The 27,348-nt window shown below is 47.6% G+C and overlaps 2 protein-coding genes across 2 annotated transcripts in view; one reads left to right on the top strand and one right to left on the bottom strand.

Moving 5' to 3' along the window:
* The window catches only part of LOC119383707 (calumenin-B-like), a 583,129-nt gene that overhangs the window by 405,289 nt on the left and 150,492 nt on the right, over positions 1-27,348 (top strand). The window lies entirely within an intron of this gene.
* LOC119381306 (uncharacterized) lies at positions 23,832-25,374 on the bottom strand. Its single transcript, XM_037649201.2, has one exon. The coding sequence runs from the start codon at positions 25,372-25,374 to the stop codon at positions 23,842-23,844; it is 1,533 nt and encodes a 510-aa protein (XP_037505129.1). The 3' UTR covers positions 23,832-23,841.

Raw genomic sequence — 27,348 nt, 5'->3', positions numbered from 1 at the left:
CCTTATATTTTTGGTAATACTGCGATCTCTAGGGAATCATGCAATATCGGACGTTGAGTGTAGTGTCTGATGCAGGCTACATCTGGAAGGTTGAATAGACCAAACATATTATATTTAAATTGGGTGCAACAACTAAGAAATTCTGACCAAACACTTAAACCTGACATTTGCATCCAGCGATCTGAACCAGACCATTGAAACAGGCCACATTAAATTAATTGTACAACCGTGTAATTCCTAATTTGAGACAATGCTATTATAAAATGTCAGAAGTTCAGCCTTGGCTCCCAGAGCTGTCGTAGTTGATTCCCCTCTACCAAATGTCCAGTTCAACGCTTCCTGTCTGACAACTCTAGTGACTCAACACTCAACAAACCGCACATCTCAAAATCTCTTAGAAAGATTCCGGTAGGATATCTTCAACCTCCCTGGAAGAAGTCCACTGCACCAAAAATCTTTGGGAGTGTTCTGGCAATCTGCACTGCAAAAAAATGGTTTTCCCTGAGACCCCTTCATAAGGTGTCTTGTTGATTTCTCAGCTCCTGTTCAGAATCACGAAGTGGTTTATTGTGTGTGTGTGTGCCATTTAGACTTCTTTAGGCTCGTTGTTAGACACCGCTTAATAAAGCCAACAGACCAAGCAAAAGATGGCATAGGAGACATTATTTGTAGTTTTTAACTGTGAGATGAAGTTTCAAGTGCTTCTAGTGAAACTAGCTGCTGTGTTTTACAGTGCTAAAAAAGGAAACGTCTCATTAGAATTATTGAAGCCTCTTACACTTTGGAAAAATGAATTGTGTTTACCTGTGCTCAGACTTCTCTCTGCTTGTTAATGTTGCTGCTTGCTAAACTTCTGTTTTCTAGCCCAGTACGAAAAGTACAACCGTCTCATTACGTTGACGTTCGACGAGAGCAGAGAGCTGGGAGGTCAGGTGAAAAGGACCCTGACGATTCAGTCACTTCAGGACATTCACGATGTCGCTCGACGGCTGGGACGTTGGGTCCTCAACAAGAGGGCCCAACTTCGCCCGTGGTAAGCTGCATGTCTTATGCTGTGCACCATCTGTTGTGTTTATTGCACATCGGTACTTGCTCATGGCCCTTTTACTATACTGCACAATGTTTAGTATTTGAGGAAGGTGTCAGCAAGCATCGGCTGGGCTGTACCACGCATGACGGTGCAGTGCTTTTTCATACGGTCGGTGTGTTCGTAATCTCTGCGATGCCTTGACACTCAAGTGATTGGCATACTCTCCAACTTTAGCTTCGTGCACGTGTTGATGCGGCCATTCGCTGTCGAAGCTTATCTTCGTGTGCCAGGCTTTGTGTTTGAAGGAGACACTCGCATTATGTGCTATGTTAGCAAGCATGTGGCTGGGAAAATGCAGATGAGAGCAAAGATCCAAAGAGCGTTTTTGGGTGTTGCTCCAGTCAATAGACTTGTGTTTTTTTTTTTGGAACGGTTGTGCCTTATTAGTAAGCATATCGATAGAGGTGCCCTACCACCAATCTCAGGCAATAAACGACTTGTTTGCTGCAACATGATAAGTTGAAGGCTGGCAGCATCATGGAGCACTTTTCCTCCCCGTCAATTAATGAGCTGAATGCAGTTGGCTGCGCAAAGTGCAGCATGTTATCACGACATTGCTCTTCCTGGTCGCAGGAGGGAATGCATCCAGGCAAGGGAAGCGAAAAAAAAAAAACCACCACTAGTTGAGGCGCACAACACAACAGCCCTTATGTCAGCACAGCAAACACAGAGTGTTTGCATAAACTACAGAACAGGAACGGCTGATGTCAGGATTAATCCCCACTGATAACTGTGCATAATCTGCAGTTTTCATAAGCCATGTATCCTTGTCTCAATCATTTCGTGTGTGCTCTACACTGGAACAACTGGTATGCCTAATTGTTTAACCCACACTACCTTACAGTACTGAACACCTGGGACTTCCCATCTGACAAACAATTTATCTTGCACAGTACCTTGTTCATCGTTCGTGGGCATGTACCTTTGTAAAAATTGAATTTGCGCTGCACTTTGTGTCATACCTGTTTGAAAGTTAATGAAGTTAATAACCATGCATTTAAAATTCTCTGCAATATTTTACTGACAATGAATCTTTTTTCTTATTCATTAATGTATTGTGCTTCTCACACAAAGTGAAATATTTTTACGTACTATATAATATTGCAAACTAAATTCCCGTTTGCACTGCCATTATGCTCTATTTCAACCAGGTCCTACTAACGGCGTGCTATTTATGTACACCATTTGCCAGTGGCGGTACTTAGAGATTGGTGGTACATCAGCGTGTTCTCGCATGTTTTCAGGGCATGTTTTAAGCGTGGTTTCAGGGCTCGAAGGGCGCGCTTTAAAGGTCGTCGCCCCACGCGTTGAAATGAGCGTGCGCCTCTGCAGGGCGTGGTCGCTCGTGCGCGCGCACGTACCTTGTACGTCTTGCGCTCTCACCGCAAGTTTGCGTTGAAATTAGAGAGAGCAGACAGGTCACTTCGCTCACTGCAGCGGCCGCTTTTGCTAAAGGAGCGCGCTGCTCACAAACAAATAAGTTACAACTGTGACTGTTCGCGCTCGTCGTGTCTATACTTGTGCGTTCGTTTCGTGTGTCATTCTTTGTTTTTGACCAGCGCGCTTTACCTGTCGAGCTGTGACAGTTGTTAGTTGGCGCTCATCCTGTGTATGTACGTTCCGTGCGTCGTTTCTGCTTGAGCAGCGCGCTGCAAGTTTCGAGCTGCTTGCAGTTCTTCACGTGACATTACAACTAGTTGTTATAGCATTGATTCCTTTGCCCCCGGGGCGAAACAATGCGCAACAAACGCTCAGCAACATCTGTGAGGACACATCTTACTTTCGTGTTATACTGATTCCTATGACAGAGGTATCAGCCATGTTTTTTCGCTCAAGAAACTCGCGCGCATACGGTGCCTGCGTCGGCGTTGCCTATCGCGGGCGAGGGCGCGTTCTCGTTCCTCGCGAGAGGGCGCGTTTTTGTTCCTTGCGTTCTCGTGTTTTGGGACTTCAGGGTTCACTGCAGAACCCTGAAGTACCAAGGCGCGTGTTTCCATAGTAAACGCGCGCCGTTCTCTCTCTGTCGCCACACGGCGAGCGCTGAGGCGGTGGCGCCCTCTCTTGCGCTCAAGCCAATGGACAGCAGACGATGATGCACGCCGCGACAGCAGACGAAGATGCACGATGCAAGCCGACACACCGAGACCCTAAGGTGCTTGGCCCCCTAAAAACTCTCCAAAGGCTGTTTCAGCATTATATTCTAAGCCGATTAAAATACACTCTCGACAAATGATGCCTTAGACCAAAATGACTGCCATAAACCCAAACTTCACGGCCATTGGCTGATTTGACGATCGTGAGCTGCATAGTTACTGCGGCCACCGCAAGATACCACCACGTGCCTGGGCACGCACTCGTGATCAAACTGAAAGCAAGCCGTGCACTCTAAAAAAAGAAACAAAAATGCTCAGTGTCATGACGTATGCTGATGCAGGCTACATCTGGAAGGTTGAACAGACCAAAAATGACATTTAAATTGGGTGCAACGACTAAGAAAACCTGACCAAACTTTAACACATGACATTTGCATCCAGCGATCTGAATCAGACCATTGAAACAGGCTAGGTTAAATTAATTGCAGAGCCGTGTAATTTCTAATTTGAGGCAATGCTATTATAAAATGTCAAACGTTCAGCCTTCGCTCCCAGAGCTGTCGTAGTTGATTCCCCTGTACGAAATGTGGAGTTCCAGGCTTCCTCCCAACAAACCACCGACCCAACAAACCGCACATCTCAAAATCTGCTAGAAAGATTCCGGTAGGATATCTTCAACCTCCCTGGAAGACGTCCACTGCACCAAAAATGTCTGGGAGTGTTCTGGCAATCTGCACTTAAAAGAAATGGTTTTCCCTGGGACCCCTCCATAAGGTGTCTTGTTGATTTCTCAGCTCCTGTTCAGAATCACGAAGTGGCTTTTTTGTGTTTGTGTGTGCCATTTAGACTTCTTTATGCACGTGTGAGCCAAAGGCACTCATGCAGAGTACATGATAGTCTGAGTGCAGAGTGCATGATAGCATGAGAGTGCCAAAGAATGCATAGGAGGCATTATTTGTAGTTTCAACTGGCAAATGACGTTTCAAGCGCTTCTAGTTAAACTGGCTGCTGTGTTTTACAGTGCTAAACAAGGCAACATTTCATTAGAATAACTCAAACCTCTTCCACATTGGAAAATGAATTGTGTTTACCTGTGCTCACACTTCTCTCTGCGTGCTAATGTTGCTCCTTGCTAAACTTCTGTTTTCTAGCTTCATACGAGAAGTATTACCATCTTGTAACTATGACATTCCACGAAACTCGCCACCTCGCCCAAGTGGGGCGTACTCTGACAGTGCGGTCTTTGGAGGACATCCACGACATTGCTCGGCGGCTGGCAAGGTGGATCAAGCGGTCACAAATTTGACCCTGGTAAGCTGGATGTTTTGTACTGTGCACCATCTGCTGTGTTTATTGCACATCGGTACTTACTCATGCCCCTTTTACTGTACTGCACGAAGTTTAGTATTTGAGGAAGGTGTCAGCCTCGGCTGGGGTGCACCACGTATGACGGTGCAGCGCTTTTTCATACGGTCGGTGTGCTCGTCATCTCTGCGATGCCTTGACACTCAAGTGATGAGCATTCTCTCCAGCTCTAGCTTCGTGCACGTGTTGATGCGGCCATTCGCTGTCCAAGCTTAGCTTCGTGTGCCTGGCTTTTGTTTGTGTTTGAAGGAGACACTCTAGCATTATGTGCTATGTTAGCAGGCATGTGGCTGGGAAAATGCAGAAGAGAGCAAAGATCCAAAGAGCGTTCTTGGGTGTTGCTCCAGTCAATAGAGTTGTGTTTGCTTTTGGAACGGTTGTGCCTTATTAGTAAGTATATCGATAGAGGAGCCCTACCACCAATCTCAGGCAATAAACGACTTGTTTGCTGCAACATGATAAGTTGAAGGCTGGCAGCATCATGGAGCACTTTCCGTCCCCGTCAATAATTGAGCTGAATGCAGTTGGCTGCGCAACGTGCAGCATGTTATCACGACATTGCTCTTCCTGGTCATAAGAGGGAAGGTATCGAGGCAAGGCAAGCAAGAAAAAAAAAGAACTACCACTAGTTGAGGCGCACAACACAACCTTTATGTCAGCACAGCCCACACAGAGTGTTTGCGTAAACTACAGAACAGGAACGGTTGATGTCAGGTTTAATCTTCTCTAATAACTGTGGATAATCTGCAGATTTCGTAAGGCATGCATCCTTGTCTCACTCATTTCGTGCACGCTCTACACTGGAACAACTGGCATGCCCAAGTGTTTTATTCTCACTACCTTAAAGTACTGAACACCTGGGACTTCCCATCTGATAATTTACCTTAAACAGTATCTTGTTCATCGTTTGTGGGCATGTACCTTCATAAAATATTGAATTTGCATCGCATTTTTGTCATAGTGTGTCTTTGAACGTTATTAAGGTAATAATCATACATTCATAATTCTGTGTATTATTTTATTGACAATGAATCTTCTTTCTTGCTTATTTATTTATGTGCTGTGCCACTCACACAAATTGAGATGTCAGCTAAAATTTCCAGTCATAAATACGTGATTACAATGGAACTAATGGTTGTAAGACCATTACTTAGTTAAAAACTTCTTTTTTTTGAAATTATCGATTAATTTGCTGAGTTAAGGCATATGTATGTATGCCAATTTTAAAATAAGCAGTTAGATTCCTAGTACAACATGTAGTTTTTAAAATATCAAACATTCGACGTTGGCATTTTGGAAACAAGAGCCTGCTTGCCAAAACTGAAAGAGTTGCAAAGTAAATCGGCATATCATGATAGCCTGGAGTGAGAACTATATGCCATATAACAAGAACGGATAGTCTAACCTATATGAACAAAAGTTGCAGTATGTTGAACATTCATAACTGAAATAACCTGCTTGACATCGACTCACTTGTGAATGTTCTACATACCTTAAGTTTTGTTTAAACGGGTTCCTGTTGTCTTGTGTGTGAACTTGTGTGTCAATATTGTGTGTGAATATTTAAAAAAGCAATGAATTGGGCTGGTTGTTGGTTGGTCCAGGTTATTGTACTCACAGGATTTCATCTAGTGCACAATAACGTTGAAGTTAATGACAAAACAGCAGAGCGGTATGGCATAAAAAGTGCACCTGCTATGGAGTGCTGGCTGGTTGAGTTATAGGCTACAGCCTCATGCATCATATTGAAGGAATACAAACGTGGTGAGATTGGTGAAATAATAAATTTCACTTGATGCACCTACAAAGTTAAACGCACCCACAGTGCTCAGAGTTGTTTTGCAACGGCTGTTTCTTTCTCACGTTTTGTCGAACCCCCCTGTTTCTTCACCACCCTCCCCACACACGTATACACACACATGCAGATGATCCTGTCGATACCCAGCATGTCTTGTTCCTTACCAGGCCTCCATGGTAGTGCATCTCGCACACGTCCTCATTTAACTCGGGGGCGGGGGGGGGGGCACAATCAGAAAAGTTGGAAAGGGGCCGTAAAGTGTATGTGGCCTTCGTCTTTGACGGTTTGAAAACGTCCTTGGAAGCTGTCTACGACATTCGTTGGAAATGCTGAAACGAGGGGTTTCCAAAATTGTTGTTCGTAACTTTCTTTGTCGCCTGTGTACGTGCCAGGGATTACTTGCCCACTCAAAAAAGTCAATGGGACGTGCAATCCATCTAGTGCATAGTGAATATATTAATGGCGCCCGTGTCTGTCAGTTTGTGTCATCGCTTGGTCTCCGTCTTCTTTGATGAAAACCAGCAGAGAAGGAAGGAAAACGAGAGAGAGGAAAGACAGGGATGTTAACCAGTTTGGCATAACCGGTATGCTACCCTTTACAGGGGGAAGGGATGGGGGACATTGATAGAAGAGTAAAGAAAGAGAGGGAGAGAGAGGGGAACACACACGCACACACATAACTTCACAGCGCAGAGCGGCAGTCTTGTGTGGTATGCTGCATTAAGAGCAGACAATGTAGCCAAGGAAGGCATAGGGGACGCTATTTGTAGCCTTTTAACTGTATTGTAGTAATTATGATATAAATGTCAAGAAATTATAGTGGACAAAAAGACCTCTTGCTGGTGGAGGCAAGTTATAGCGCAACTAAGGTGTTTTGACTACTTGAACGAAGTGAAAAAGCCTGAATTATTTTTCTCGTATGATATCGCTGTCCCTAAGGGGTCTGAAAAATCTGAAGCGTATTGTGTATCATGTACAAGTGTTTGTCTAATCATTGCCTATAACAAACACTTTTCATAGAACCTTGAAAAATTGATTATTCTTATTTTTTTAAATTTTGAACGCAGGTCTAATGTAAAGTGGTTATATCAAACTCTGCCGCTCCAGAGCACTTGAGCCCTGTTGACAGGAGGCAGGCTTTCCTGCAGCACCACTGAAAATCGCACTGGCGTAGTGGGCGTTTCTGAATGCTACACGCTTCACGCTACACTACACACTCGTATCAATAGCGCTTGCACTCCTGAACAACCTGCGCAAGTTTTCTCTCTCTTCTGTGCTGGACTGCTCTCTGTGTGTGAACTTTACTACACACTAAACGGGGTAACGAATAAATTCTAAACTGGGTGATTACCCAGTTTAGAATTAAACTGGGTAATTTAAGTTTAAAAGTAAGGGTTAACCCTTACCGATAGTAAGGGTTAACCCTTACTATCGGTGCACAAAATCACATTTATCAGTTGCCACGTGTAGAGTGAAGGCAATGTTCTATTTTGTGTGATAGAAATGGGCAGCGCCCTTTTGCATCAGGCGTCTCAGTTCACTCCACAAATCTATAATTGCCTATAGCAGAGGTCACGTGCACTGACTTACCCATAGTCTGCACTTGTTTCAATTCGCATCGTTTTTCTCATGCGGAACGGCACAGACCAGACGTATGCACTGACTTACCCATAGTCTGCACTTGTTTCAATTCGCATCGTTTTTCTCATGCGGAACGGCACAGACCAGACGTATCGTCGCCTGACCTCCTACTGCCTGAAGGACGCCATGTTGCCTTTGGGTCTGCTGGGGAAGCTGATGAGCGGGGCCCGTGTCACAGGTGTGCTCATGACCTGCGTGGTGTCGCGAGGACAACGGATCAAGGTCGTCTCTCAACTGCTCGGAAAGATCAGCAGACCTTCCAAAAGCTCGTTTGTGTGAATATTAAAGAAAGCTGCGAATTGGGCTGGTTGATTGTTGTTTGTACTTTATTTCTTGCGATATGTACTTCGATAGAGACGTACAGGGACATATGACTTTTAAGGGCTCGTTTTTCTTTGTTAGAGCCAATATTAATGATAACTAACAGACAAGAATGCCAAGGAAAGTATAGGGAGTGTTATTTGTAATAATTGGGATATACATGTCAAGAAAGTAAAGTGGACGAAAAGATAACTTGCCGCCGGCAGGGACGGGTCCCTGCCGGCGGCAAGTGCCATGTCCCTCCTAAATGAACATATTACCCTCGCATTGATTCATAATTTCTTTAAGTTTAAAAGCTTGTTACACCGGCTTATATGCTCTAAGTGTAGTAAATTTTAAAACTTAACATATTTGACAGGTTATCACTTGCATTCTACCAAAACGTGAAATCCTGCTACTATTCGAAGTTGCTTCCACTTCCTTCGAACCAAAAAGAATGACATTTGCACATGCCTTGTTTCAATTAAAAAAATATTGTGCAGGTCAGTTGGGTCATGAAAAATATGCTCATCTTTTTTAGATTATGTGATATATACTATTCGAATTCGATTAGAAATTATTCGACCAAATCACTATTCGCTTCGAACTCGCTCTCTCTATTTCTCGCTCTCTTTTTTTCACTCTTTCTCTCTCTTTCTTTCTCTTTCTATCTTACTCTCTCTTTTTTCTGTATCTTTTTCTTGTGTCTGTTTCTTTCTATCCCTTTCTCTATCGGTCTTTCTCTCTATCTCTATCTTTCTTTCTATCCTTTTGTTTCTCTATCTCTCTCTCTCTGTACTCGTTCTCTCGCCCATTCGAGTTATTGCATCCCACGCCAGTCACATCTGCGCAGTGGAAGAGCTCGCGCCGGGCGTTCATGTTCGGGGAGCAAATCAGATGAAGATGAGGACGAAGAGAGCGCGCGCAGGCCGAGTTCTTGCGTTACACGCGCTAGAAAGGTAGAGGTCATTCATGATGCTGATAGTTTTTGCGAACGCGTAACGACATAGCGAAAAGCATAAGAGCTCCGGCGTAATATAACTTATTCAGCATCCGAAATGTCTGTCCTGGAAGTCCATTTGGAAGTTAGCGTATTCTCCTTGTTTCGCCTTTCAGAAGCGTGCGTCTTTTTTACGCATTCTCCGTTTAGCCACACCCTTCGTCTTGTCTGACTTGCCGCATGCGGATGGAGTGGTGATTAGTGGGGTTTGCCCACTTTGTGTGGCACAAAAGTTGTTGTTTACCGCCCGCGTGTTCCCTCCTTCATTTTTAGTTGAGCAGTGGTGCGTTGTGAGGTGTGCCTAATTTCTGTGGCACACACCTGCGCTTGGCGCTTCTGCACAGACACCTTGGACAACGGTTATTTAGGCATGAATTTGTTTTGTATGCTTTGTCGCCTACCGTCGTCGCAGGCTCTTCTTCTCTTTCATTCTTTTACACCCCATTTCCCCTTCGCAATTGCCCAGGGTAATAAACCGAAGACTTCTCCTGGTTAACCTCCCTGTCTTTTCTTTACGTTTCTCTGCACATACACATAGACACATAGGTTAACCGGAAGAGGAGCTCCTGATTCGCTAAACTACACCGCGAAGAAGGAAAATGGGGAAAACATTACTCATCATCTCCCCCTACAAGCAACCATGGTTCGATGCGAAAGCATCGCGGTGGGTGCGGATCGAGTTTTCGTTTCTCTTATGTGACTAATGAGGCGGTGGTTGTCGAGGCGTTTGAATTACCGTTGCCGTTTACGTTCAGTTTAGCGAGCGTCCATAGCGCCGTTGCGAAGAATAGTGCAACGGGAGCGAGCGCGCGCCGCATTATATACGAGCGCACAGCTGTGGCGGAGAGAAACGGGAGAGGAGACGCGAAGCAGAGACAACGCTCACGCCACCTCCTCACGCTCACGCGAGGAGAGGGGGGAGAGTTGGCGCATGCGCTGTATGGGTGCGGACGCCGCAGAACGGACGCTAACCCGAGCACAAGATGTTTTCGCATGTAATAATAGCGGAGAAAGATCATTCAGCGAAATTATTCCCGAGTTCGGTATGCGTGCAGCTATGTATGTATCAGCACTTCCTTTGTGAGCAAATTATATATAGTGCGTAATGAAACTACAGCGCATCCTAGATTATTCTCAAACTCGAATGTTTACAATATTTACAATCAGATCATGCTCAGATTAAACGCGCAAAAAAAAGCATCCGTACACCGTAAAACTTATCGGCGATTTATTTACTATTACATTCGCGTGTATGTTTATTGCGCACTTTTTGTAGATGCTGACAGCGAAACTCGTTTCGGGGGCGAAGAAGCGACTCGGAATCTTTCTGATGTAGCTAGCGGTACTCTATGGGTTGAGGGTGCTGGTATTGAAGATTCGCCCGAATGTATGCTGGTGGACTACTCATTATCCTCTGGTTGTAAAGGAACTCGTTCCCGACCATCTTCGGTGTTGGAGCGTAGCAACTTCGTCTGATACACACGGTCCGGCTGCTGACCAAGCGCAGCTAACGAAGTTGAAGGCTTTTCACTGATCTTTTTGGGTGACGGCTCTACGGATCGTTTGGCACAAGGAGTTCGTAGATCGTGCTTGCTGCCGTAAAACGCTCGCGAAGGCGAACCCGCTGGAGACGGTGACTTTCTTGCCAGCGACTGCTTGGAAGATGACCCATCTGCGTCGTTCTTTTGACGATGCGCTCCTGAAGCTCCCTTCCCCGCGGCGCCGTATTGTTTTTTGGCAAAAGCTTTGCGCGGTGCCCTGCTGTTTTGTCCTTGGGACGTCCCGCCTTCTTCTGGACGTTTCGCGGGCCTTGCAAGAGAGACGCCGCTACGCGCCCGATGTCGCCTCGCACATTGTCCGTGGACAGTTGCTCCTTCGCCCTCGCGGGCTCTGCAGGTTTTTGCAGGTGCTCGTGAACGTGACCACTCGTGAACGAGACCTTGGAAGGCACGCTCTTGCGGACAGGTTTGACAGCCTGCGCAACGGCTGTTCCCGTGGTGCACCGACGAACCGCAACAGTGGGTCCCATGTACGGGCATCTGGGAAATCTGGCTCGTGTTGCAGTAGTGCATACAGCTGTGACATGCTCTCGGGATCCCGCACGTCGAATGAATTACTGCAGGGGTGCGCACAACAGGTGGCATGGCCAGCGCTAACGTCTGTCCCCCTTGAAGCATGGACTTATGAGAAGCACATGGCTCAACATCGATGGGACACCTGCTTATGGGGCTAGCAGCTGGTGCCCCGAATCTTTGGAAGCTTGAGTTGTGACGCTCCATTGGTGTGTAAGCCTCCGATCTGCCTGTGTTGCTGCACTGATCGGGTGCAGTCGCCCGTAGCTCGCTGGAACACGTGCCCGCCGCGTTCATTTGGTGATATGCAAAGGCAGCATTAGCGCTTGCGCTTCGCGCTGCACCTTGGCTACCAAGCCACGCATTTGGTGGGGGCTGGTCGTTTCCCTGTTCGCCTGTTTCAGGCGCCTCGAATGCGCATTGCGTGGATAGCGCTTCTGCGCTGACGCGGCTGGGAACATTCCACGAAGGTGAAACGCCACGCTGTCCTTGCGTGCCATCCATGGCAGGCTGCCAAGACGCTTGCCGGCGGTCGAAAGCGCTTGACTGTCGCGGCATACCGCCCGTGTATTCAGGTGCGTCGATAATGTTGTAACGCTCCAGTATCGTAATGTCACGCCCGACTCGGTCGTCTATCTCGCCTTCCGAGTCGTTGGTGCTGCTAGTCTCGACGAGCTGTTCCCTTGTTTCTTTGCAATACTCTTCGATGTTGGCGTCGTCTTTGCTTCTTGCGTAACGAGTACCTCGCCGCCCTACACCACCACTGTAGTCTCTTCCTGTTGCTGGCAAATATGAAGATAGTCCTTGCAGATCTTCGAGCGATTCGGACGCTGTTGGTCCTTTATCTCTAGCTGGATCCGCTGCATAGGCCTGCCAGGGGTCAAATGTGCTTCTATGAGATTTCGACTTGCGACTTTTTCGCGGGCGTCGTTTTGTGATAGGATAAGAGAACAAAACATCGTCTTCGCTCGAGAAGTCGCTGCTGAATGATGACGGGTCGTACGTGCTGTCGTCTTCGGTCGAAATGGTCTCTTCGTAAACACGCTCTGAAACTGTGGCCTGGGGCCCGCGGAGCTCCTTAGTCATGACAGTCGTGTCCGACATCGCGATCCGCGGCCTCCGTCGCCTGCTCGAAGTCGATCGGCGTAACTTTCTCTCGATCTCGTCGGCCTGTGTAGAAGAACGCTGCGCGCAAGCACCTTTGCTGACTCGCGGTGTTATAATGATGTCCCCCGTTTGTGTGGCCTTGTTACTCGTTTGGACGCTCTTCGCCGGCGTCGCCCGGGAGTCGACCAGATCCAGCATCGAAGCAGGCGGAGTGTTGGTCGAAGCGTCCACCAGTTTCACCCGGTCACGTTTCCGTCCTCCGTGCAACGACATCAAACGGCGGATCCTTCGGCGCTGGCTCGCCGAATCTTCGCCTTCCTCGCTGTCGTCGTCGTCTTCGGAAGCCTTCGCGTCGACGTTCTCCAAATCGGAGTCATCTGCGGAGTCATGAGGTGCGATCGACTTTTTTCGGTATCTTCGACTCGCCTTGCTCTTGCGTCTTCCGTGTTTTCTTTCCTTGCGAGACTTTTCTCGCTTGGTCCCTTCTTCGGCATCCATTGGAGCATCTTTACCGGAGCCATCGATTGGGCACGAGTCGAGTGTAGATGCCTCTTCCCTTGGTTCCTGAGGCTTCGACTCGGGAGTAGCGATTTCTTCCATCGAGGCCTTCTTGTTGCTAATGCCGGCCGGGAAAGCACTCTTATCGATGCTCGATTTCTTCTTCTGTTCGGCTTCGCTGAGTGAACCTTTCTTAGAACTTGCCGGTGTGTGCTCTGCGACCTTTTGGCCGTTGGTCTTCGACGGTGCGCTTGTTACCAGGCTACCTTCGCGGCCTTTCTTCTTTTTCTTGGACATTCGTGAAGGCAGTGGTTGGACACGGCCTAAAAATGTTGCTACTGGTTAGCTCGTAAACGAGGCGAGTGAACAAACCGCAGCAGCAATGGCGACACCATCTTCATCTTCCTTCACCCCATCTTGAAGTGACAACGCCGAGGCCGGTATAAGTTGGTCACGAACTCTTTTGCAACCTATGTACTGGCGTCCTTGCTTAAATTAGGAGAGTACAAACCATAAATTACAGTGTAGGTATTTGGTTTTGTTGATATTAGATTTCATCATGTTTTTTTCTTTGTGCCACAACAATGAGGACGTGGAAGAAGAGAACAGATGCGCACAAACCACTTTGAATCTATTAGTTCCTTCCTACTGCATCCTTGCACTAGCTGCAATGAACGGAAAGATCTGTAAAAGTGTCTGACAAGAAACAGGTTAGTCTTAGAATAACAGAGAGCTGAGCTAGTTGGTACGTATTCATTCTAAAAAGAGACAGGGCGTGCAAACACGGACACAAGAAAGAGATCAGGACAGTCTTGCCTTTTTACAGCGGGAGCTGTAGCCCACGACAATAGACGATTTTCGTGGCGATGCTGTCCGCCACTGGTGCCCATCACAGCTGTCACGCACAATGAGACATAAAATATTAAGGCAGATTCGCACTATAGTGGCACCAAGCCTGAAGAAAGTGCGGAGCTGGGCAGACTTCTTTGTTTCTCTTCTGTTTGCTCTTTCCTCCTCTCTTTCTTTCCTTTTCTCTGTTCCAGCTTTTTCTGTCTTTTTTCATCTCTTCATTTCTATTTTTCTGCCCATTTTCTCCCCTTCTTTCTCTCTCATTCTATTTCTCACTTGCTTTCCCTTTTTTTCTTTTTTGATACGTGGTTTTGCGTGCGTTAGGCCAAGCGACGACAGCATACGACAGCCCGGGCCCCTAAGGTGTTCCGCACTTAATATCATCATCAAGGCGTTCGAAGAGCAAGAGGAAGAAGACTTCTCCTTTGCGAAGAACGGCTATTTGGGCTAGTCGGCTAAATGCATATTGAAAGGGTTTGAAGCGCAAGCACGGTAGTGCTGAAGGAAAGGCGTAAAAGCGAGGAACGGCAAGCAAAGAGGGACGACACGAGCGCTGACTACCAACTGGTTTTCTTGTTCACGACACACACGTACATATATATACACAGAGGTAACAACTTTTATCAAGCAGATGCCAGTAACGTGACACATTTCGGTGGCATGTCCGATAAAACTAAGGTAGAATGATAACTATTAACAGATTAATACTTCTCCAAAAGCGCGAATTCTTTTTCATGCAAGGCCACCGAAGGCTGGCTCACGCATTCACCGTCATATTTCCTAATATAATACGCCTCAGTGATTTCTCGTGTTAGTTTGTCTTTATGGCGTTCCAACGCCATAGGGGCGTTGTCTTTATGGCGTTCCAACGCCATAGGGGCGTTGTCTTTATGGCGTTCCAACGCCGATAGGGGCACGCGGTCCGAAGTTGTTCACCCTAGAACACTCAAAATACAATGAAATGGAGGCCTACCCTCAACTCGATTTTCGCGGGGTCACCCGACCACGTGTCACTCGCCCTGTGACGTTTGATGGCGCCCCAATGAAATGAACTGAAAGATCATACGTACGGGAAGCTTGCATACCATGTTGCCCGCTCTTTCCAACGTAATGACGACACCGTTGCGATAGTAACAAACAATGTGGTGCACAGGGGCGTAGCCAAGGGGGGGAGGGGTTGGGGGGTTTAAACCCCCCCGCCCCGAAATTCTTCAATTTTGCTTGTGTATATATACACGCACACATACGAACACACGCACGAACATAGATAAAGTATGGTTGAACCCCCCCCCCCCCCCCCCCCCGAAAAAAATTTCTGGCTACGCCCCTGGTGGTGCATTAGGAGTGCACTGCACGTGCGAAACGAGGCAGATCGCGAACGCCTCTATGATGTTTTGTAGTTTTAGTCATCTTTCTTGTTGCGACGGCGTCTATATCAATGCGCTTACATTTTTTCCCCTTCAGTTTCTTCAAACAACGGCGCCTGGAGCGTCCCCATCGCGTTTCCTCCAGCACCGTGGCGCTGGGCGCATTCTTTTCCGGGCGCTGCAGTTTTAAAGCGGGAAAATCTTAAGATTGTTCGTTTAGTTGGTGTTCAGTCAAAAAAGTATGCTAAATAAACACTGAACCCAATAATAACCCCTTTTCTGATGCAACGCCGCTATTACTCCTAACGTTACATTTATCTATAGTGAACTATACATTTATCCAATCATAGGCCAGCGCTCACATTCGTCATTTTCGCCCGCAATAGTTCTGGCGAGCTCCACTACGCGTTGATGCGGTCGGCAGCGATGTAGGCGCTTCGAAAAAAGTGTTGGAGGGCCCCTTTAACGTGCGGGCGCAGTTACATAGGACAGACTGGGCGTTGTATAACTAAGAGGTTAGGGGAAGGGTTAGTCTGTTAATAGTTATCATTCTACCTTAGTTTTATCGGACATGCCACCGAAATGTGTCGCGTTACTGACGTCTGCTTGATAAAACTTTTTACCTCTGTGTATATATATGTACGTGTGTGTGTCGTGAACAATAAAACCAGTTCGTAGTCAGCGCTCGTGTCGTCTCTCTTTGCTTTCCGTTCCTCGCTTTTACGCCTTTCCTTCAGCACTACCGTGCTTGCGCTGCAAACCCTTTCAATATGCATTCTCCTTGACGCGAGCGCGCGCTCAATATGCTACAGACGGCTATGCTATACGTGGTTTTGCCTGCGTTACGCCAAGCGATGACAGCATACGGCAGCCCGGGCCCCCTTAAGTGGTCCGCACTTCAACAAATATTAGCGCAGCTCGCACAAAGTCGCGCAAGGCAGGGTCAGAGCTACAACAGAGGGGCGGGGGCAGAGTCACTTTTCTTTTTGTTGTTGTTCGTTTCCTGACGTCACTTTCGTTTCCTCTTCTTTTTTTTCTTAGTTTCTTCTTTTTTGCGTGGAGCGGCTGCATGTTTTCTCTGGTTTTTGGAAGGATCATTATTGTTGTTGTTTTTTGCACGGGTAGGGACAACACTGTGCAGAGCATGGACCCGACAGCGCCGACAGGCTGACACGGGCACATTTGACCGCAGGTTTGACATAGTCTGAGGTGCTGCTGCATGGTCACACTTAATCGCGATTTGGCTAACCTCCGAGCCAAACTCGATCCGTGTCGGCCCTGGACGCGATCAACAGTATCCGTGCGACACCGGTATATGACACGGTGTGAAAGCAAGCTTGACGGCACGCAGAAGTTCGAGAAGTTCAAGAAGTTCAAGGAACGTGATCGTGAACGCCAAGTGTATGCATTGCGCTCGTCAGCTCAAAATTGTCCAACATTTAAGGGGCCCTTCAAAGGGCCCCTAAACCAGAGGTCAAAATCTAGTTGTGGCGTTGTAATTGTGCGCGTGTCTACAGCGAACGCTAGCGGAGTTACACGCGTTTGCGCGTTTAACTCTTTTCCTTCGCTACGCTGCGCTCGTCGGCTCGTCTGTCCACCTCTCCGAATGTCCTTCCTCAGCTTTCGCGGTGAAAACGCAAGGAGCGCGCGCATCTGCTAGCAGAGGAGCACGCGAGCCTCTGTGGTGAGTAGTGGGACTCAGCCGATTTCTGTGGCACATAAGCGCTGTAGAAGTTTTGTACTGGCGCCCCGAAATTTTCAGACCAACGAGAGGTATGCAGCTTCGATATAAAAGACCCTGCACAGACATCATGCATTAAGGGGAATCACGTTAACAGATGTAATATTGCGTGGCAGAATCGCACCGGGCGTCACACCATGTGAATTGCGTAACGAGTGGGTAGTTTAAAGCTTCCTGCACTTTAGAAGAGACTCGGTCATTTTTCTTCCTCTTCATTATAATCATCAGCCACACCAACAACAAAGTGTGCAGCTACGTAGGTGCCCGTGTTGCCTTACGGTCACGTAGTGGGTACTTCGGGGGCTTTGTGAAGTGGTGAATTACGGCGTAGTGTGTACGCCGCAACTGTACTAGCAGTAGGCACCTAAGAGAGCTTACAACGGGCTCCATGAAGGCCGCTCATCCGGCTTGCACCGTGAATGTGCTGCGTGCTCCGTTCAGGACTGGCGACTTTCTTTTTTTTTTCCAGCATGGTTTCCTCTGCACAAGTAACACATACCGCAGGGTCGTATCGGTCATGAATTGGGTAGTTCGGACATAAATGCACAAAGGAAGTTTAGAAGATGAAATCTGTTCCGTTGATGAACGAAGTTCTACCAAATGGTCAGGCATTGATCATCGTGATTACGTGGGTCAAAATACCATGAGGAATAAATGAATTTACTCCTTTCTTAGGGAGAAAAGGAAGACGAATGAAGAATAAAGGCGAGTTTTATGTGTTGGATTACATTTGATTTACGTTTGAAGCACATTGAAGTTTTCCCATCGGCGCCAAACCATGTGGGAGAAACGAACTCACCAAGGGTCTTCCGGTTTCTTCACTGTGCATCACTACCAGTAATTTACTGAAGTAAGACCGAAAGTCGAGCTAGTTGGTACATATTCACCTTGAGAACCTTTTAGCGCAAACTAAGACAGGGACACAGACAGGGACTCCTTCTGTGTCCCTGTCTTAGTTTGCGCTAAAAAGTTCTCAAGATGTACCAGTAATTTCATTGTAACACATCATTTTATTATTAAAAATAATTTCGATACTGTCTAATATACATCTATCATTTGGTGGATTTATTCCTCAGAAATGACTGAATTGGAGCGTTTCCCAGACAGTATTTACAGAAATCGAATTGTATGATGCTCCGTGAATGTGGTATACGAATGCTCGGAGCACATATATATTGTATGCAAAAGAATGACAAAAGTGACGTGTTCGAAGACAATAGCTGCACCAGCGCTTATCGTGTGTGATGCCTGATGAAACAAACGTCAAGGTTGGAGGCGATGGATGGAAACACTATGTACAGGTTGGTTGAATGAACAGGAGAAGGTGCCTTAGACAGGCTGGCCGACGTTTCGTTAGTGGGACCGATCTTTGTCAAAGACGCCTTATCATCCTTGGCTAACATGAAACAATGTTACACACAAGTCATGGTAAACAAACGCTCCCCGAAATGGTAAAATATAGCGTCTCATCGTAGATAATTACGTTAACTATTTGTACAAAATCAGTGCCGTTTCATCGCCACAAATATTTGGAATTACACGCGAGTAGTTATAGCAGTGCCATTAGAAGAAGCGCACTGGCAGACACGCACAGCAGCATGGCGTTGCACGTTTTTGATTGACAAAACAGTGCTGAACTTTTGCATGCGGTTTACAAGCTATTACAGTCGTTCGATATATAATCCGTAATCCTATATGCCGAGGAGTAACGTAGCCAGGGGTTGGTTGAAGAAAGGATGGAGGGGGGGGGGAGGGGTGAACCACCCAAGCTCTTCCCCTGGCTATACCCCGAAAAGCAGTGTGAAGCAAACACGATGGCAGAGTGAACTTAATTGTCTTTTTTTGAACAGCTAAATAGCGCAAACTACAGGGACGAAAGACAGGAGGATGCGACACACACAAGTGCAAAGTCAAAATAAACGGTTTGCCGTAATTCCGTATATCCACCGTGTCTCCCATAATTCAAAGAAGGTGGGGCACTACGCAGATGTCAAGGTTGTCATGTCGGCACCCAAGAAGTTGTCAAGCCTTTGCAGAATGACATTCCCAACGGCCAAAGAAAAGCGCACGTGTTCTACGAAGCACCGTGCACGCTTTGCAGAATGCAAAGAAGCAGTGGTTTCTCCTTTCCCTTAACAGGTGGCAGCAGATATGTGGGACAAACCGGGCGCTGCTTAAACGACCGTCTCAGGGAGCACGCGTACAATGTCCGAGGAGGTCTGCAAGGTCACGTGGCGACGCGTTACCGAAGCTGTGGTTGTACGCCGGAATTTGAAAAATGTGCAGCGCTGTTCGCTCATGACGACCAAAAAACGCGAGAAATAGTAGGAGCAGCAGAGATGGCCAAGGATGTTAGGCATTGTATCAGCGTGCCTTCTATTGCTCTGTCAGTGAAAGAAATAACTTTTTTAGGTGTATCGCAAGATAGTGACATGTGATTTATTAACTTTTATTTCTTCTACGGAACTGGTATTGTGCACTTAGAGAGATAGCGCTTGTGTGTGTCGCATTCTCCTGCTTTCGTCCCCGGAGTTTGCGCTATTTAGCTGTTCAAATAGAGTACCAACTAGCCCAAACACGCACCTTGCTAAGTTAATTGTCTCACTGTCAATTATTTCATGTAGTGAATTGCTCAATCGTTCAAGGCTACCTTACACTGTTAATTCTATCGGATGATGTTCATACTACAGCCTCGCTCGCTAACGTTCACAGCGAGCATCAGGACCCATAATTTTTTTTGTCAGCAGTGTCTGCATGGTATAAAACAGCAACAACAACAAAAGCTGTGCTCTACAAAAACAGTCAAATGACATCGTTTCCATCCATGTACACGCATAAAGCAGCACAACGTGCACAACACGGGCGTATACCGAGTTCTCAATGATCAAGGTTCGTGAGAGAGCGAGAGAGAACTACTCTCTTTCTTTGTCGACGTCGTGGGAACGTCCATTCGCTAACCCCGTAGCGGCCGTCGTAACGGCTTCCAGATTTGCTGGCTTTGAATGCGGTGTCTCGACAGCGTGACACGAGGTTTCCATTAGCACCTCCGGCGAGACCGAGGAAAGCAGCAACGCGGCATCGCGAACGCCGCTGACATAACATATGCATGCATGCGCGCTATTCATTTCGCTCGTCCGCTTCGCAGCAAACCGAACCACACTCAATGCCCGAGCGCTCGACGCAACTGTAGCCAATCATGCAATGCAGCTACCGTCGTTTCATGTGGGGAAGCAACATTCCTAAATTTCAAATCAAATGGAAAGTGCAGCGCCGTAGAATTTTGTTTTTATAACACGTGCAGGTCTAGATTGAAATCTGGCGCCACCGTTTTTCTCCACAATCCGCACTCTAAGAAAAAAAAGAAGAGTCCTTTCCTTTGACTCTTTTTCGTGACTCGTGAACTCTCTTTGGAGATTACACTCTCGTAGCAGAGTCGTGGGACCCAAGAGAGGCTTAGCGTGTCTCTTTAGACAGAGTCGTTATGTGAAACATGTTACCTGACCAGACGAGGTATCGTCAAACTGTTGACTTCATGGATACGTATACTCAACATACCGATGTGATATGAAAGAGAAGGCCTGTGCGGCTTGGCACGCCTTGCAATGAGGTGTAAAGGTAGAAGTATAGAAGTGGATTAGAGGATTGGTGTTGGAAAGGAGTCTTTCTGGAGCTGGCTGCACTCGAGCTCCTGCCGCTTGATTAGACACAATATTAGTATTTAGAATCTGTAGTATTTAGAATGTAAGTGTGAAGAAAGTAAAGTGGACGAAAAGATAACTTGCCACCGGCAGGGACCGAACCTGCGACCTTCGAATAACGCGTCCGATGCTCTATCACTGAGCTACGGCGGCGGTCATCCTCCCGTCCACTTTATGGGGAATATATGTGCATTTAAACCTTGGATTGTTAGTCAGCGCCAATCGCAGCCATGGCGGCGAGTGTGGAACACTCTTTTTCTGCCTTTCTGGCGTCACGTAGCACATGATCGCCGCCATGGCTGCGATTGGCGCTGACTAACACTCCAAAGTTTAAATGCACATATATTCCCCATAAAGTGGATGGGAGGATGACCGCCGCCGTAGCTCAGTGGTAGAGCATCGGACGCGTTATTCGAAGGTCGCAGGTTCGGTCCCTGCCGGCGGCCAGTTATCTTTTCGTCCACATTACTTTCTTCACATTTACATTCTAAATACTACAGATAACACCCCCTATACTTTCCTTGGCGTTATTGTCTGTTAGTTCTCATTAATATTGTGTCTAACAAAGAAAACGAGCCCTTAATAGTCATCTTCCTGCCGTTTGGTTAGTGATCCATGCGCCGTGTGGTAGAGAAGTCTAGCTAGTCTATAATATAGTACAATTTCATTAGACGTTACCGTATACGGTCGCGTGCCGGCTGTGTCCTCTTTCTCGTTCCGACATGGGCTCACCTCATGGGCTCGGGCCTGACTGATTGAAAAACATTTATTTGCAGAAGTTATTAGGGGCGAAAGTTCGAGCCTGATGGTAACGCCATCAGTGCCTGGAAGTAAGGAGTCGGCTAATGCGCAATGAATTTGGACAGTGCGATGGTTAGTGTTCTGGTTTAGGATTTTGTTAGCTGTTTCGGAAATGCGGCCCTTGGTATAATTGCGTATAGCGGATTTATAATAGCTGATGATGCAAGTGTTGGTATGTTGGCTATTGATAACTATGGCCGCCTCCTCCGTTTTGGTGGTTTTACAGCGAAAGCTGTTACGAGATCACAACAACAGCCGTTTTTGGCGCCGTAGGTGTCCGTAACCGCCATCGGGCCAAATAAGAAAAAAACGAAGTAACACCCAGGATGGAACGGAGATCGAACCTGGGCGCTCTGCGAGGGAGCCCAGCATTCTACCTCAACGCCATGCCGGTGCTTGAAACTCCGTTGCAAAAAGACCCTATACAGGCTTCATGTCGGGAAGGAACCACATTACCATATGTAATATAGCGCGGTAGAAGATCAAAATAACAACCAGGCGTCACACAATGCGAACTGGGCAACGAGTGGGTCGTTGAATGCTTCCAACCCATTGCAAAAGCTCAGCAATAATTCTTCATCGTCATCAGGCACAGCACCAACAAAGTTTACATAATGCCTTACAGATGTGTAGCTGGTACCGCGGTCCTCCGCAGAATGATGATTAGTGGCGTAGTCGGTGCTTCGCAACTTCACGAAAATTATGATCTATGGCGTAGTGGGTACCCTGCAAGTGTACATGTATTGTTAGCCCCAAGAGAGCTTACAACGGGCTCTAGAAATGCCGCTCTTCCAGCTTTCGCTAAGACTCTGCTGCGCTTCCTGTAGTCCAGTCACAGCGTAGTTCTGATGATTTATAGCGTAGTGGGTACCTCGCAAGTGTATTTGTATTAGTGGTTAAGGAAGCCCATAAGGCCCCCATCATCCATTTCTTCAGGGTCTCAATAAAGTTATTTCCCCCCCCCCTCTCTCTTTCTCACGTTAACGTATCTTATATAGCGTGGTGGGAGAGTGAAGTAACGACCGGGCGTCACACAATGCGAATTACGTAACTAGTGGGTCATTTAAAGCTTCCAACCCATTACAAAGGGTTCAGCCATAAATCTTAATCGTCATCAGCCGCCGCATCAACAAAGTGCACGTAATGTCCTACAGATGTGTAGCGGGTAACTCGCTTCTCCGCAAAATAACGAATAGTGGCGTAGTCGGTGCTTCGCAACTTCACAAAAATTATGATCTATGGCGTAGTGGGTACCTTGCAAGTGTATTTGTATTAGTAGCCCCATGAGAGCTTACAACGGGCACTATAAAAATGCCGCTCTTCCAGCTTTCGCTGTGACTGTGCTGCGCTTTCTGTAGCACGTTCCACCCCATTTTGATTGAAACTCCCGAAGACACAAGTGTAACCAGCTCTACTATACACCAATTATACAGTAGAGGTGGTTACTCTTGTGTCTTTGTTGAAGTCGCAGACGAGCGTCGGTAGAAAGAAAGAAAGAGAAAGATAAAAATTCTTGGCGAAAGAAATTCTTGACGAGGCAGGATTCGCTTTGTTATTTGCATCCATGGCGATTTTTCGCTCACGGACAACGCCTATTTTTCGCTCACAACCAATGACGCCGACACAGGAATTTTTGCGCAATCAGCTCTCTAACGCTATCGCGTTAAAACCACATGAATGCGCTCATGCGCTACCGTGTAGCAGCGCTATCAACAGTGTTTCTAGCGAAAGAGCCGTGCGCGCGAATCGTGGCCAAATGAGCGGCCGCGGCTCCAGCCACCGGCATGACAGCGCGTCAGCATTTTCGGTGGCGGCACAGGGCAAGGAAGCGCCGTCGTCCTTGATAGCAATATCTTGACAGTCCACGCGCGTGGTTGTTTCGCTCGAAGTACAGTTGAGAGCGCTGCAATACGGTAGCACATGAGCACAGTCAGGCGATTTTATTTCGTGTTCCGCGGGCTTTACTTAAACGCCGCAAAAAATGACCACGAAACATGCACGCTGCCACAAAAAAATTAAATAGGTCGTTTTGGAATGCCCTCTAGAACATAAGGAAACTCACTTGGCTAAGTGAATATTGAAGATTTTGCACGATTTCTGTAGGTAATTAACCAATCAAGCGCAATATGACGAATACCCTATAACGAGGGCCAGATGACGGCAAATCGTATGTCATCGGTTTGATTCAGTTGCGGTTAACCCCTTTTCTTTAAATCCTTGGTTCTTGTTACGTGAAAACCCTGTATACGCCACTGTGGCGCTGACATTGCCGCATTGATTTCAAGCATTATTTTTACGGGCACGTACGCAAACAAAAAACACACACACACACACAGACCATAAGATGTACTTCTCCCCCGATACACCAATGCATTCATTACTGAAAAAGCTGGCGTTCACATCGGTAGCCGGTCTCTATGGTCACTCCGGAGTGAGCAGCCTCAGAAGGAAGCAATGCGCTAGGGTAGCAGCCACCGTGGAAGAAAGCGCGAATGCCGCGGCGTACTGAGGCGACGCGACGTTCTGAGTGACCTTGGCCACGAGGCTTCGTCTAAGGAGCTCGTCCGTGGGCTTGGTCTTGGCGACGCACTTTCCGCTGCGCTCTTCCAAGTCGCCCAGACAGGAGCAGTGGCTAAGCACGCAGTTGGCGCCGAGGTCGACGCAGTCGCGGTCCGAGTTGCACCGGGTCCTCAGTCCCGCGCTCTTGGGCAGGCAGTTGCTCCAGGCGTCCCTGGCGTAGCCGTGGATGCAAGCGCACCAGTGGTGAACCGTGCACTCGCTCTTGGGTTCGACGTTCTCGCACTGCTCGTCGTAGAGGCACTCCGTCTCCAGGAAGGCTTCGACGCGGCACGTGGTGTGAACGGACTGCAGCTTCACCGGGTACTGCGTGCTCGCGCACGCGCAGCGACTGTTGATGCAGCGCGCGTTCCTGGGCGCGCACTCCTGGTCCGTCTGGCAGTCGTCGGTGACGCGCGCGTGCACTACGCTCTGAGCTGTCTGCATCTCGTCGTCGAACAGGTAGATGCACTTGAAGACGTAGATCTCCTTGAACGTGGGCAGCTTGAGCACGTTGCGGATGAGGATGGAGGAGATCATGACCTTGACGCCTTTGTAGTCTATGGTCTGGATCTTGGACTCGTCCACCTCGAGCAGGACGCGATCGTTGAGCGTCCACGAGACTGACGCGTGCGTGTTGTAGCCGACGAAGCACTCCAGCTGCAGCGTGTCGTTGGTCGAGAGGACGACGTGCGCAGGCCGGATCTTCACCTTGCCCAACTCCATGGGATGCTCGTCGCCAACCACTTTCTGGGCGTTGCTCACGTTGTAGAGCTTAGTCGAGTTAACAGAAGCCAGGGCACCGGCCGCGTTTAAGACAGGGCCACCTTGATCAGACAAGACGACGGGCCTTAAAGCGGCGCTTCCCACGCCGGGTCTACCCACCCTAACGCTTTTAATGACTTCGTCAAGGAAGCTATCGTCCGCTCGCTGCTGCTGAAGTTGTTGCTGCTGCAGCTGTACGCTAGGTCCGACGGGGGCACCGTTGCTGTTGCTGTCGCCTTCTTGGTCTGTTATGACGAACGCGCGACCGTGTCGAGGGTGCCTCTGTTCGCTGTCGCTCACACGTACATTGTCATGCTCGGCTAAAAGTGAGGTCTGGTGCTCCGCTAGGGGCATACCTTGCGCGGCGCTTGCAGATGGTTGCTGGTGCGCTGGAGTGTCGCCACTGCCGCCCTCACTGGCTTGCTGGTGTACCCCGGCTTCGTTACTGGCGCCGGACATCCACCGGCTGGCGCTTCTGAAGAGCGGCTGAGCGACTCCGACGTCGCCTCGGGCGCGGTACTCCTTCGGATTGATGGGTTCGTTGAACATCGCTGCTTCCGCTTCTTGCAAAGTGACGAAGACGATCAGAAGGAGGCTGCCCTGTAGGAGCAGCCGGCGCGTTGTCGCAGCCATGGGCAATTTTAGCTCGTAGGTGGCCGTTAGCTCTCCTGCGGTTTCCCCGCCCGCCGAGATTCACATGGAGAACATAAGCCGACCACGGCAATACACTGGCGCGGCGAGTAGCACGACGCGGCGCCCACTGGTGGCTGTGGCCCGGTTCTTAATCATGCGAAAATCTTGCACGGTCTCAATCTTGCGTAGTCGCACGGGAATCCGCATGAAGTTGCCACCGTTCCAGGTTATGATATAAAACATGTGAGCAGGTTTGTGCGGAGTTCTGCTACTGATGTAATGGGAATACACAAGAGCATATTTAACTTTATTGCGTCTAGTGTTCCCGCTCATCTTCAGTAGAGGTTGATGAAGATGAGAAGGCAGTGCTGGGGCCATAGCATGACTACTTGTATTTGATCAGTTCCTCGTAGTGGGTGTGAGCCATTCTTAGAGAATGGGAACAGCGAAACTATAATAATGGAGCAAACGAATACTGCGCAGTTCTTTGAGATTATAGCTAAATATGGCGAATATACTCATGGAAGCATTTGTCATGTTGGCCTCAGTTACTGGTGCATGAGAGTTTGATCAGGAGTTGTGCTTCAAAGTAGTATTCTGCACATGCTGTGCAGTCTACGGAAACAAGGGAACTGTTCAATAATGGTTCTTTTCAGGTTTAGGGTCACACTGAACTAAAGTAAAGAAACGTCACCAAAGTAAAGAGGCAGGCAGTTAGTACTGCTAATTGCGTAGTCGGTACGGGTATTTCAAGATAAATTAGCAGATATTTCTGTGTCCAACTGTGAATTTCACATAAACTGCGACATTTGTCCGACTCGTCGCAACGGCATGAAAGTTGGCGATGATTCTGAGGATCGAGTGCCTTGTAGCATCAAAAGAGATTTAGGCTATAAAATAAGACTACTACGTAAATAATTACCTTTACTTGTAACAAAATCTCTTTAAATAACTTTATTATTTGTTTAATTTATTACTTAGCTTTCACAAGGTCAATATATGTAACGTATCTCCAATTCCATCTCCCTATTCTCAAATTTTTACATTTCTGCTTTCTTGAATAATACCCAAAATATTAAAATTATGTTCACATTATTCCGGTCCTTGATCGATACCCACATCCTGCAAGATCTAGACCTACATTTGCGAAAATAACATGTGCGCACTGCGCAGGGCACCGGTGCTTCAGCTCGCGAAATATGCGCAGCCTACTTCCACGTATTAGCCAAAACAACTTTCACCGATCGAGGACTTCTGGCTTCTGTCCCAGCGCCAGCAAGATCAGTTATCCTTCTCAGCTGAATGAGCTATAACAGAGCGTCGTGCTGTCTGTGATCGTGGGTGCAACTGATGCGTTCAAAAACGGCGCGCTTCGCCACCGCGCCTCTCCCGTCGTTTACCGATTTCTTTAAAGGGACACTAAAGAGCAAAACGATTTTTCTCGCATTAGTAAAGTCGTCTTCCACGATACCAAAAACACCATGCTTGCTGCGAAAAGACGCTTAATAAGCGAGAAAACGCGCAAAAAGAAAATGCAAGTGGCGACGCCACCTTGGAATTCCCGCACCATTTGCCGTGACGTCACATATTTTTGACGGCGCCTGCTTAGGCCTACGTAGTTCCTAATCGGTTAAATCGAAGTACATTGTCCTCTGAGGGGGCCAGAGACTGGACATAACGAGTTTGTGGAAATTTCGTCGAGCCAGTGGCGCCAAAATAGGTTAAATGCTCTTTGAAACCTTCTACGTCACGAATTACACAGTTCGGCGCGAAAATTTAAAAGTGAAGCTTTGAACTTGGTTTTGTCCTCTAATAATAAACCTATGGTGGTGAAATAAACTACACAAGAGTTCTCCGAGCACACTTTATCAATCTAAACCAATTCATTGTTTCTCTTTAGTGTCCCTTTAAGGAGGTCCGCGAGTCAGAAGGTAGCCCTTCCCGTCTTGGTAACAGTGCACAGTTCACGCTTGA

The sequence above is a fragment of the Rhipicephalus sanguineus genome, chromosome 2 (assembly GCF_013339695.2).
Source record: "Rhipicephalus sanguineus isolate Rsan-2018 chromosome 2, BIME_Rsan_1.4, whole genome shotgun sequence".
Classification (NCBI taxonomy): Eukaryota; Metazoa; Arthropoda; class Arachnida; order Ixodida; family Ixodidae; genus Rhipicephalus; species Rhipicephalus sanguineus.
This window is presented reverse-complemented; position numbering and strand designations above follow the sequence as displayed.

Bases quoted from the DNA above. Each gene is read 5' to 3' on its own strand.
- LOC119381306 (XM_037649201.2), bottom strand. From the start codon at position 25,374: ATGGCTGCGACAACGCGCCGGCTGCTCCTACAGGGCAGCCTCCTTCTG.